At 33.6% G+C, this 13,665-nt stretch overlaps 1 protein-coding gene across 1 annotated transcript in view; it reads right to left on the bottom strand.

The window, feature by feature from the left end:
• Positions 1–5,959, bottom strand: part of TNNI3K (TNNI3 interacting kinase) — a gene marked incomplete at its 3' end in the record, with an annotated part of 277,657 nt that extends 271,698 nt beyond the window's left edge. Inside the window, exons 1-2 of the mRNA XM_082614605.1 lie at positions 5,882–5,959; positions 5,163–5,271 (exon numbers count right to left, since the gene is read on the bottom strand). Coding sequence (XP_082470731.1) covers positions 5,163–5,271; positions 5,882–5,921 — 149 coding nt within the window. The 5' untranslated portion in view covers positions 5,922–5,959. The remainder of the gene's footprint in view (positions 1–5,162; positions 5,272–5,881) is intronic.
• Positions 5,960–13,665: the final 7,706 nt, after the last annotated feature.

The following is a 13,665-nucleotide window of genomic DNA, read 5'->3' as shown; positions in this document are numbered from 1 at the left end:
CTCTCCTTTGGTAAGGTCAGTCTGTGATGTTTCTGGACCTATTCATTTTATAATAGCTAATTTTCATAATTGGTTATAGTTCTGAAAAAGTAGGTTTTTGGAAGATATTTCATTTGGAGCATAAGTATGGTGGAATGCAGCTGGGCCCAGAGGAACTTTTCAGGGAAAAAATAAGCAGGAAGGTACATCTCAGAAAACTTCCTTCGTTTTTTTTCTTTTTCAATTCTTCTAAATATTGCAACTGCTTTCCCATGGAACAGGGCATCCTCTTGATTACTTTTATTCATTAAACATAATCAATTTCAAAGTGAGATATTAGCATTATTGACCAATTTACTCAATGCCAAAATGAGATTAAAAATGAGAAAAAATAGGGTTTTTCTGATTATGTTGAAAAGTCACAGCACTGAAAAATTATAACTTCTTTGGAATCTCTTCATAGACATATTACAGATTAAGCAGATTAAAAGTAGGCTTGACAATGAAATCAGAAAAACATAGTTCTAAAATTTCTAAAGATTTAAAAACATTGAAACAAAATAATTTAATTGGAAGCCTTTTAAAAGTTGCATGTGGAGAACCATCATGTAAGTGGTTTTCAAAGTTCATGTAAGGGTCCGTGTATCACCAAGGTGTGGGAGTGGGAGTGTGAAATATGTTCTTCCACTCCCACATGCAGGGACAGTTCTAGTACACAGGACATAACAAACTTGTAGAGTGGCATGGGGTAGGTGAAAAGTTTTCAAAGATAATTCTTATCCATACTTCTTTCCCCTTCCTAGTTTGAGAACTAAGCTCATGAAGATCATACATTTTGAAGTGAAGTACAGATGGGTGGAATCCCTGCACAACTGTACAAGTTGTGTAACATGGCTCAAGCCAGTTTAATTTGATTAGCCTTATTTTCTTCAGGTATAAAATGGCAAGCACAATACCTACTCCAGAAGGATGTGAACATAAACAATGACAATTAGTTTTTAACTAACATTTTTGCGTGTTTACCATGTGCCAGTCACCGAGCTCAAAGCATCCTACATATATACATTTATGATTACATGAGTTAATGCATATTAAAATACCTAGGAGCATGCCTGGCATATGGTAGGCACTAAGTTGTTAATTTGTTTTCCTTTCAAGTGCTATACAAATAGCTATTACAAATACATACAAATATAAATAAAGCTAAGTAGACAAAGAAGCTGCCTTTAGTGAACACGTATACTAGTGGTTAGACAGACCTGTAAAATGAATAAAGACAACACCAGGTAGTAAGTGATATTATATTGATAAATGTAAAGATCAGAGAGAGCAAAGAGGAGGAAATAACCTCACAATGTACTCCAGTGTACCACTTCTGTTTTTCCTTCTTCTGCTTTCTCTATTTCCTCATTTTTTCCAGTCTCTCCTCTATTATCTCGACATATGTTCAAAATTATGAATGAACTCAACTTTATTGTGGAAGATGAAGGAACATTCAATTTCCATTCCTCTTCGTTCCCATAGCAAGCTCTTTTTTCAAAGCTGCTATAAATTGGCATAAGCAAGATAATGGTTTAGTTCTGTTTGTCTTTTTTAAGTTTAGTACTTATATTGTTCTGTACTATATTATGTGTGAAAGCTATACCAGGAGATTGTGTATTTGAGGTGACATAAGTTTTGCTTTATGATGCAGAAAATCTCTTTTAATGCATGGAATTAGTATCTACCATGAATGCTATAAAGAAACTTGTCAACAAATGAAAACAACCAAAAAAGCTGCAAAAAGAAAAACCACAGGCAAATCTATGTTTACACTAGTGATCTATGACTCTAGTATTAAATGCTTCTTTTAAGGCACCTTATAGTTTTCCTATCTCTATGTTTAGAGGAAGCCTGATGTCAAGCAGCATTACACAGTTGTCCATCACAGAAGTATTTCTTACATCACATAAAGCATGAATAAAGATGAGAAGGAAAGATTCTAAGATTTAACACCTAAAATGTCCTAGATACTCGATTAAATGTGATCTCATACAATATTATGTTTAAACTTCCCAACTACTCTGAAAATTTTGGTGTGTAAGCCAATGAGTAAGACAATTTATATTCTCAATATTCCATTCTTTTCTTTCCTTGTCATCCATCATATTATTCTAGGGAAAAGAAAATCCTGAGAACACTGCCCTAGGCAGGATTGACTTTCTTTCCCTATGATGCCATCTGCCTTGATGGAAGCAGACAAAGCAGAGTACTCTGGTTCTGTTTGTTTGTTTGTTTGCTCCCTTGACTCTCTGTAGACCATACTAGTTGCCTGATTTCTATTTTCATATTCCTCATCCCTTCACCCATATCACCGCAGACAGAGTTCTCAGTGCAACTTAGGTATCTTTCTAGAAGTGTAGTTTTCAAACTTTAGCTGAAGTATCATTTTTAGCATGCAAAAGTATTACCTGGGGAGCTTGTTAAAAATTTAGGTCTCTGGAAATCATCCCCAGAGATTCTAATTCATTTGATATGGGGTAGAATCATTGATTCTAACATTTTTGCAAGAATTGTTGGGTATTTTACTGCGGGGGGTCCTTAGCCCTTGGAGAAACATAATTCTAGGCTGTGGGTAATCCTCTCCTCAGCCTCATTATTATCACTTCTGGCTAATGGGACATTTCTGAAGGTTCTTTAATGGCTTCAGCACCAGGCTACCAGTCTTCCTCTCCTCAAAATGCCCTACCGTTATTCTCAGGGAATTTGACATCCATTTTGATGAGCCTTCTAACACTCTAGTCTGAAAATTCTTCAAATACCTCTTGATTTCAATCTTTAAAAGTTATATTTCAGATTTTGGCACCATTTTGAATTGTTCTAACATATTACATTTTTATTTTTGAAAACATCCTCTTGATATAAAAACACTTTATCCTAACTTTCTCACTTCTTAACTTTGAATAAACTATTTGTTACTCCCACTTGGTAATAAAGTCTTCAGTCTTTCAAACTGCCCTTATTTACCCAATCAATCATGATAATAGAAACCTCCAGTTATTCAATGCTTACTGTGCATTAGGCTCTGTATTCAGCATTTGACATCATTTTTCAAATGTCCTGTAAGGTCGTTATTATTAACCTCATTTTACAGATGAAAATGAGCCTCAGGGAGATTAAGTAATATACCCAAAGATACATTGCTTGTAAATAAAAGAAACTAGATTTAAAACTATGGTTGCAAAATCCTTATGCTGACCGACACAGCTTTCTTACTCAGCTTAGGTAAAATGGTCAAGACATTAAGTTTTCTTGCTACCAGTAGACTTTCCATGGTACTCATCCATTCTTGCCTATATATCTTTACCCAACTATGCCTTTTATCTGGAATGCTTTACAAAACCAATGAATAAATCAAGACAACAAACCTTCTTTTTTTGTATTTGAAAGCCACCTTGTTTTTTCTTCCACTTAGCACTTGTCATAGGCTGTCTTCTGTGAGTTATTTATATATGCCTTTCCCTTCAACCAGATTGTGAAACTCCGGGAGCAAGAATCAGTGTGTAGTAGGAAGGTGGGGAGACCTTGCTACAAATCACAGTTCCAGTGCTTACTGACCATATGACCTTGACAAGATCCAACGTCTCTGCTCCTTTATTATCCACCAGAAGCAATATTATCTATCACACAGGGTCATGGTGTGGATTAAATAATGGTTTATATTTGATGTGTCTGGAATAACACCTTGAATATAGCTGACACAATAAATCCAGCTACAGTAGGACCTGCAGAAACAGCTGCTTGTTGATGTGGTAAGAGAAAAAAGTACATTTCAAGCTTAATGCTTAAAAGGATATGTCTGTTTAAATTAGCCTTGACATATTCGCATAACACTTCCCAAATTTAAAAAATAAAAACAAATAAATGAGATTTTAACTTTATAAACTTGAGGAAAATCTCCAATTTGATCACATTTCATTCAGCATATTTATCTGTCAATAAGAGCTAGAGGGTTTATGATTAAGTTCTACATTCATAGCTCTTTTCCAACAAAATTAATATGTATGTATAAATCTATTATACCAAAGTGCCAGTCACATCTCTACAGGACTTTCAAATGTTTTCCCATAAGTGAGCATATGATAATACTTGCGAAGTTCATCCCAGTGTATCTCATCATGAGTGTCAAAGCTGAGTTAATCATTTTGGGCTAAATAACATGGAAAATTAACTACTTCCCAAACCATAAATTGAATACTTATGAAGGCCTTATTAACCCACTGACAAATTTTATATAAACTATATTATGCATGGGTAATTTTATTTGCCAGTTATGTGAGCTTTGTATGTTTACTATATCTGAAATTTCTTTTGAAAAAATATGTCATTTGGTCATTGCTTTACACTTATTTTCCAAGTAAAATGGTTAGAGTTCTTTGTCATCAGTGTATTGCATGAATAACACAGCTGTAAGTAAACATGGCTAATTGGCCTTTGTGGAACTTTTCCTCAGTCAGGCAGCTAACTTAAATTGACTCTCCAAAATACATTGTTTCTCAATGCCAAGATTCAATTTCTCCAAAAGGTTGCTTGTGTATATAAGGGATCTACCCCTCTTTTCTGAACATTTTGTGTCTTACAAGGTTGTGACAATATGCCAGATTATTTTTATCTTGTTATCATGGAACAAAACCCACTGAAAGCCTGAAGCCAATATTATACATCGGTATATGATTGTTTAGGGGAAGAATGATACACAGTTTCATTAACAGACAGCGTTTCAATGTCAAGAGACCAAAGGGTTTGTTAAAATTGGAGCTCTCTAGTAGTCCAAAAAGAAAAATGTGGCCAATATTCTACCACCATTTGGGAAGAGAAATCTTACTGTTTGTTGCTGGCATGGCTCGCAAGAATGATCTAATTCTAGAGAAGATTATTCAGATCAGCAACAGTTTGTATTCAAAGGCTAGCCTTTAGATTCCTTTCTCTTTAAACTTTAGTGATGGGAACAGGCAAGGCATATTTTAAGGAGATAAGATATTTGCATTTTAGGGGCTATATGAATGGGTAGGAAGAGATAACCCTATATTCTAAGGTTAACATAGGAGGTTATATGGGTTGTGTTTTTAAACACAGATATAGCTAAAAAGTAGATCAACAGTGAAAACACTTATACAGAGAAATAATAACACTGACAACTTTACCCAAATATATGCCTTAGTTCTGTAAGTTCTTTTTCTTTGATCTGCAGGTCATCTTCTAATCTTTCTATTACAATAACATAAGATTCACTGACTTTCTTCTTCCATTCATCTAGTAAAGAAAAACAAAAGGGATTGACTCATAGCTCTTCTTTGCAAAATATAGACACAGATCATAACATACAAGTGATTAAAACTCTGTTTTTTACTCTGAATTATACAATACTTAATTTAAATTACTGATTGTGAGTTTAAAATGCAGATGTTTATATTTAAAATGCAATCATATTGAATCGTAGTAATTAAGAACCCATTTGATATTGGATAATATATTTACATAGAAGAATATATTTGACTTATTTCATTTGATTTTATTGCATTATAATTATAGCAATCTCTAGTTGCTAGATAAGAATTTTTAGGTTTTAAATACTAGATACTTAAGATGTAATCCTAAAATCCCTATATTCAACAGTATTCCAAAATTTTTTCTATAACATTATACCTAGGAACTAGTAGAAACAGAAAATTATAAGAAATTTTCTGTTTTTTTCTAAAGATCTTTCAGAGAAAAATAATTTGAGTTCAGATAATCTTCTTAACACTTTCATATAATATGTTGTCTTATCCTCTTGTAAAAATTAGCAGACATTCCAGTGAAATGTTAACTATATATAACAACTATTGAACTATATTACATTTAAAGATATAAGAATAATTACCAGTACAAGTTTGGGTTGGTCTGGATTTATAATTTCCCATTTGTTAGAAGATTCTTCTTTTCCCAAGTGCAGTTCCTCAGGTTACAAGATTCCAAGTTCAAGTGAAGTGGCAGTCCAGTTGAAAAATACTTTGATAGTCTGGCTAAAAATAAGCTGACTGCCAAATGGAATGTCATACAACAATGACAAAGAACAAAATAGTTTGTGCTTTCAAGGGTGAAATCATAAAAGGAATTAATCAGACTGTTTAAAAGAGCTGTATCAAAGATAAATAGTAAATGCTTTCATAAGATTATTTCCCTTCATCAGTTGGTTATCTACCCCTATATACCTTGATGGGCATTTCTTTAATCTAGAAAATTATTCAGTTACATCTGAGGTTCACAAAGAGCCATTAAAACTACCTAGATCTTCTTTCATGATCATTTTCTCCTGAGCCAAAGTAATGGCAGTTGGAAAAGAGTGACAGGTGATAGAATTTGTCTCTATAGTATATATATAATGGAAACCCACATCTTATGGCATGCTACTAATAGAAATGAATGTAAATTTGGCCACATCTTATGGCATGCTACTAATAGAAATGAATGTAAATTTGGTCACATCTTATGGCATGCTACTAATAGAAATGAATATAAATTTGGCCTAGAGTAGAGCTATAAAATTATTTTTGTAGGAAGAAATTCTCAACATAGGCCATGATTAAGTTACACCACTTGTTGATTATATTGACCATAAGAGTCACAGTTAAGAATATGACACTGAGTTCTACAAATAGCAATGCATAAACTATCAAGAATAATATCACAAATAGTAAGATGGAATGCTTACAGTGTGCCAGACACTAGTCTAAATGCTTTACATACATTTTGTCATTTATACCTCATACAATCCTGCAAGGTATATATTATTCTCCTGTTATAGATGAGAAAAATCCATATTTGCTAGCAGGTGGAGGAATCTGGAATCAATTCTGAGTCTATATGATTCTAAAGTCCAAGTTAGATATTATTATTGATGTCTCCCATAATTCCTCTTTAATTCACCTTCCATTTACTTCATGGGGGCATTTCTCTTTGTACATGCATATTTCTATTGATATAAATGAACTCAGGGTAAGATGGAAAATAAATGGAAAACCCAGAAAGAAAAGTTATCTAATTTTTAACTATATATTTCTTTTGGATAATGTAATTATACCTAGAATATATACATTTAAATCTTGAAATTCATCTCCAGAGGCTATAGTTTCAATATAATAGGTATGAATTTTATATTTATTATAGAATGTTCAAACAACTGTTTCCTTTTGAAGCAAATGCTTAGACAAATTTATTATTCCCCACAACTTTTTCTCAGCAAAGGTAATTTAAGTTCCAGATGGAGGGTTTTCATACTGATCAGATATAGTTGGAGAAGCAGGTATCTGGGGTTATGGACATCTCTGTCCTCCCCTGGATATAACTTTCCTTATCCCTCCTCCTCAGTATATGCTGCCATGGCCGTTGATGTCTGTTACACTGTGGTGGCCTTTGGTTACTTGATCCATGCACTCTGCATTTTCCTTGTTTGAAGGCCAGACATCTTCAGTTACACCAGCTTTCTCTCAGCACTTGTGTGACCCCCATCCCTTCAGGTCAGAAAGCCTTTGCTTTCCCCAGACATGCTGCCCTCAGGCCCATCAGCCTATGCAGCTGACTTCCTAAATGCTTGGTACTGGAGACCAAGCATTCAGTACAGTCCTAAAGACCAAACTGGATAGTCTTCTTTAAGAGGCTTGAAATCTTCCAGGGCTACACCTTGGGAAGTAATGCACAAGCATCCTTCTCTCAGATTTCCATGGTTGTCATACTTTGAGTCCAGAGGGATAGGGATGGGAGCCAGGGCCCTTGACCTTCTTGAGGACATCTAAATCTGTCTATTTTCCCCGATCTTCTTTCTTATTTCTCTCTCCACTATTTCCAATCTTATACCTGTGTGTGTGTGTGTGTGTGAGTGTCTGTGTGTGTTGCCTCTACCAATGAAAGAAAAGCTAGTTCTTATATCATATTACGTTGTCTTTCCAATTTCCTCTTTGGTACATAAATTTAATGCACTGATTTTTAGAACTTTTCCTTTTAATTTTTGAAAATATTTTTATTCTCTCAGAAAGGCTGGCTCTTACAAATGAAAGCTTAGACTTTCAAAGCTACAATTTTTGCTGAGTTTGAAAATCCAATCAGCAACTCAATTGAATTTTTCTACACCCTGAGGCAATAAATTTTGCTAAAGAATGGTGAAAATGATAATCTCAATACCTAAAATATTAAATGTTATTGAATTTCCTACTTCCAAAAGAACACTATCTATTAGCCCTTTTATGACTGTGAGTCTAGGTCATGGATTGAGGGCAATGGAGGTGCCTTCAGGGCTGTGAAGAAAAGGCTGGAATAAGTAAATGATCCAGGATAAAAATCCTGCTTTTCTTTCCTAAAGAATCCTGGAGGGCATCCACATGGTAGCAGAAATATTTTCTCCGCTTCTCTGTACATTTCTGTAAAAATTATTTTTACCTTGAGTTGATGATATGCTCTAAATTGAACTCTACTCTACCAGTTCTGAGATTTCCAGAAGTGCAGAATGTCATATATTATCAAAAACACAACTAATTACAAAAATGGTCACCTTCTCAAACTTTAGTGAGAGTAGACACTATCTGAGGAGCTTTATATAAAAAAAAATAGAAACCGGGGCTCCATACCCAGAAATTCTGATTAAGTAGATCAGGAGTAGGGCCTAGAATATGAATTTTAACAGGCATCCCTAGCGATTCTAATGTAGATGCTACTTGTAGCTTACTTCGAGGAGCACTATTTTAAAATGGCTTAAAGTGAGATGCATACTCACTGGAAGGTTTTTGAGCCTTTGAATTCCACATAAGAGAAAATAAGAGAGAAAACTGAAATAAAGAGAAAAATAAGATTGTTTCACATTCTCAATGGGTTCTATCCTATGGTAATCAGTGAGGCAATAGATGATTTGGCTGTGCATATATAGTGTCATATTGTAAAGCTGAATCACAAAAGTGGAAGCAACCAAGATGCCTTTTCACAGGTGAATAGATAAACAAATGTGTATGTACATTCATACAGTGGAAATTTATTCAGCAATAAAAGAAAGGAGGTACCAAGCCAAGAAAAATCATGGAAGAACCTTAAACAAATATTGCTAATTGAAAGAGCCAATCAGATAAGGCTGTATACTATATGATTCTAACTACACGACATTTTGGGAAAGGAAAAACTTTGGAGACAGTAAAAAGATGAATGGTTGCCCGGGGAGCAGGGAGGGAGGAATAGATGGAGCACAGGAAATCTTCAGGGTCATGGTATTCTCCTGTATGATATTCTAAGGGTGGATATATGCCATTATACATTTGGAAGAAACCACAGAACTGTAAAACACTAATGTAAACTATGGACTTTAGCTAATAATAATGTATCAATATTGGCTCATCAATGGAAACAAATGAACCAAACCAACTTAAGATGTTAATAATAGGGGAAACTGTGGGGGGCCGGGAGGGGAGGAAGGGAAGGAATATGGAAACTCTGTGCTTTCTGCTCCGTTTTTCTGTAAATCTAAAACTGTTTTAACAAAAAGGTTTATTAATTTTTTTAATTAAGGAAAATATAAAACAATAAATAAGTAAGACCAAAAAACAGTAATTCTTTAACAAGACCATTTGTGTTTTTCCAGGAATGTTTGTTTATAACTTATAAGGAAAAGCCTTCTCTAAGGAATACATAACTAATAGCATTCCTTTTTCTTTTACACTTGCTTGTGTGTTTTTTTTTTTTTTTTTTTTCAGTCAGAATGTCAGGGTAGATTTAGTAAATACCTTATTTCTTCAGCTATTCCTTTTTGACCAAACTTCGTGTTCTACTGAATTACCTAAATCTAATGTTAATGCCTTCATCTTTTCAACTGATTTATCAGAACACTTCAGCATATACATAGATATGTTCTAATACTCCTTCAATAAGCCTATTTACATTCTTTTTGAATTCCTTTATTTTTGGTTATATGATTTATTTATCCCAATCTACACTTGTGCATCTGCTATTTATATTTTATACTAGTCTCTTCATAAATATTTAAAAGGATGCTTTTAAGATGAAAAAATACAAATTTGACCTTGACACTTCTCCTACCTTTATGATTCTAACAGAGAAATTATAAAGAACATGTATCCCATGAAATCAAACTGATACACTTAGAACAATTTTTATCACATTTAGTATGGTGAATTCATTTACACCTAAAAGCTAGATCATTCTTCCATTGTATATGAGTTATTGTTAAGATGTGCCCAAGCTTTAGGAAAGTTTAAATTTTTGATGTGTTGCATCTGGTTGACAAGCAATTAAAAGAATCATTGCTTTAAACACAGTAAACCAGAATTACTAATTGGTATATATTTAGGTTTTTTCCTTCTCTTAATAAACATTAAATTATTCATATTGAAATAAAGTTATCTAAAAGAAAAATTGAGCACTAAAGTGTCTATACCAATTCAATTAAAATCATTCTTTAATTTCTCTCTAAACAATATATTTTTGCATTAGACAAGCATAATTTGTAAGATTCTTATTTGTCAAACAAATTTCCTTTCTTTTCCACTAGAATATCTAAATTTATGGTATGTTGGATGGAACTGTAAATCACCATTATGAATCTGAACATTGTTGAGGTAATATTCAGATTAATCCTCAAAAATGAATGGGACTTATATAATATTGAAAGTAACTATTATATAATAATGAAAGTAAATGTGAACAAATCAATAGCACAGTAATTTAAACAGGTGTTCTCAATATCTCTAAATGTAAGAGTATATTAAAGAAAGAAAAAAATATTACTCTTTCTGTTTCCAATATACTATGACTGAAAATGAAAAGATTTTAATCTTTCTTGTGCCTTCCTTTGTTGCTGGGTGAACAGGAAGTAAAGTTTATAAAGAATCTAAACAGTAATATCTCTGTCATTGGCTAAAACTTTCTTTCCCAAATTGATAGTTCTTCTTTCAATTGTCAGCTTAGCTCTTTATTCGTTGATTGATTCATTATTCATTCAATAAGCATATACTGTACCAAGCACTCCAAAGAGCTCACGGGACCAGGGATAGACATGTAAATAGGCAATTGTAATAAAGCATCTGTATTATGATAGAGACATACATGACTCGTAATGAGAAGATACATTTAATAAAACCTACCTTTCAATTGGAAAATATTTCTCTGAGGCATTGAAACCATCAGAACAATCTAAACTTCATGACTCAGGCCACTTCCATTCCTTCTTCATCCTTCTTTCCCCCCTCCTAAGAGTCAGCTGGCCTGCTAAGGAAATAACATTGTGTTGTAATTATAGTTCAATTAATAACTAATTATTGTCTTTGGGCAAATACCTTATTTCCATGTCTTGAGGTTTGTCATTTAAAAACAAAGGAAAAAAAGGTGGAGAAGGGAAAAAATTTAGTTCTACTTAATTTTTTCTTTTTACTTATTAATTAGTCACTTGTGGCTGTTCCTCAAAGTGAAAACTAATTTGATGTTGGTAGGACAAATTACTTAAAGTTTCAAAAATGGATCTATATAATATGTGGTTGTTAGAGAGCTTGCTGAGTGATTCTATAAGAACAGTTCTTTGTTTAGTCCCTCCAAGCAGAAACAATCTCAGTAAGTAGTCTGTCTAAGCGTAGTTATCATTATTTTTGTTACATCTCCTCCTATGTCTTCTTAGTGGAAGAATAGTGATAATGGTTATCATGCCATACACTTTCATGCCCCCCTTCTTCCCATTTGATATAATGTCAGTGTCAGAAATGGCATCAGCCTTTGGCATGTACTCAAAAGTTCTTCATTTCCCTTCAGTTTATATTGTCCAGCTCAGTATGCCACCAATCAGAACTGACAATGACTGAATTGTAAAATGTATTCTATCCATGTTATACTATAATTGTGGAACTGAGCTGGCTCCCTTCACAGCTGAAATTTTATAACATATAATCTTGAATGTCCTGAATATAAATTAAAAGGAGTGCTATGGTTAAATTAGTGTAAATTTGTTGGGGGTAAAAAAAAGTCAACTTTTACCCACATCTTCGTTAACAGATCAATACTTTTAGTTGGGTGAAAGTATTTGGTTGGGACAGTTTATAGGTCCACCCAGTATCTGATTTCTTCTTGCAGGGGCTATTGTCTCTGAAGCCAGTTATTAGGGGACTTGTTATAGCAAGTAATGTTTCAGAATATCCTTAATACCAGGCAGACTTTTGATAATAAACCCAAGTGCTTCCAATTTTATATAGTCAATATATGCCCTAATATATTTACATCTAATTTTATTGGCATCCAAATAATACATCCTTCCATTTAGAATTCAAGTTTAATAATCTAAGTACATATAAAAAAATTATGTTTTCAATTAGAATTTGTGAACAAGTTACACATGTTTTCTTCACAATTTTACCCCCTTCTTTAACATGGATTATCAAGAGTAGACTATAATTGTTGTGAACTTCAAGACAATTTGTTTTAATGTAAAGCCATATTTATTAGTTAACACTGCATTTGAAGTGTGTATTGTACTTTCCCAGTTTGGTAACCTGGAGAGTGATTGCCTTTACTATTCCTGCCCGTGTCTCCCATGAAAAGTAGTATTCCTACTTCAGGACTCAGTTTAGGTGTCAGCACCTTGGAGGGGTGTTTACAACTTCATTAACTATTTATGCCACCTTCTTCTTGCTGTATCTAGATTCTGCTTTGTCTTTGGAACCCATAATTGTGGCCACTTGAGCTTCATACTAATGTGGGGAAAGAAGATGTGAATTAGTAGATTTATCTCAGTCTAAAAGCTTTAAAAAATTGTCAACCACACTAGTGATGCTTTCTGTGAATTACAGAGTGGTAGAAACTGTTAGAAGCACCTCCATCCTGCCCGAGGATCCCCACTCTTATCATAATACAAACCTTACTTTTTAAGATCACAATCTCCCCTGAGATCTAGAGCAAATAATGCAACTTGGGTGTCTCACATGGCTAGGTATGTTAAGCCATGGTGGAATATACTAGACTTAAATTCCGAGTCTTAATTCTAATTGTTTAAGTTGGTCTACTATGTGATAACATTTTCTAATTGTTGCCCAGAGTTTTCCGAGTTGAGGTCTAGGTCTGATTACACAATCAGTTAACCTAAAATTGTCCCCATATTTTCCTTCTTCATATATGCAGCCATGGAAAAAATGTTGGAGCCTTTGGTGAAGGGCTATGAAGAATTTGGAACTTGTGAGGGTTTAGGTATATCAGAGTGAGAGATGAATGTTTGTCATCAGTTGGGGTTTAACAAATTAATTCCATGGTCATCTTTCTCAAACTTTCACTTCTCATAATGCTGAAAGGCATCCATTTCATTTAGCTACATAATGGTTAACTTATTAACTAATGACAATAGTTATCTATGGATCCTCTAAACACCACATTTCCTCTCTTTGAACTATTCCATAATTCTCATTTTTTCTATTGAATCTGGACATGTACTAATTCACAAAATCATCTTAAGATGATCTATCAGGGCAGCATCCTTAGATGTTATTAAGGATGGTTATTATACCTGTTCCTTTTTGATGGTCAAACATATTTATATTTGGCAAGTATGCACTACAATTATATATGTGTGTGAATACAGATTATATATCATAAATATGCATACATTATATACATATACAGTGTGTATATGTGTGT

This window comes from Mesoplodon mirus (genome assembly GCF_964341445.2).
Source record: "Mesoplodon mirus genome assembly, chromosome: 3".
Taxonomy (NCBI): domain Eukaryota; kingdom Metazoa; phylum Chordata; class Mammalia; order Artiodactyla; family Ziphiidae; genus Mesoplodon; species Mesoplodon mirus.
Note: the sequence above shows the minus strand (reverse complement) of the source record. Positions and strands in the feature narration are given on the sequence as shown.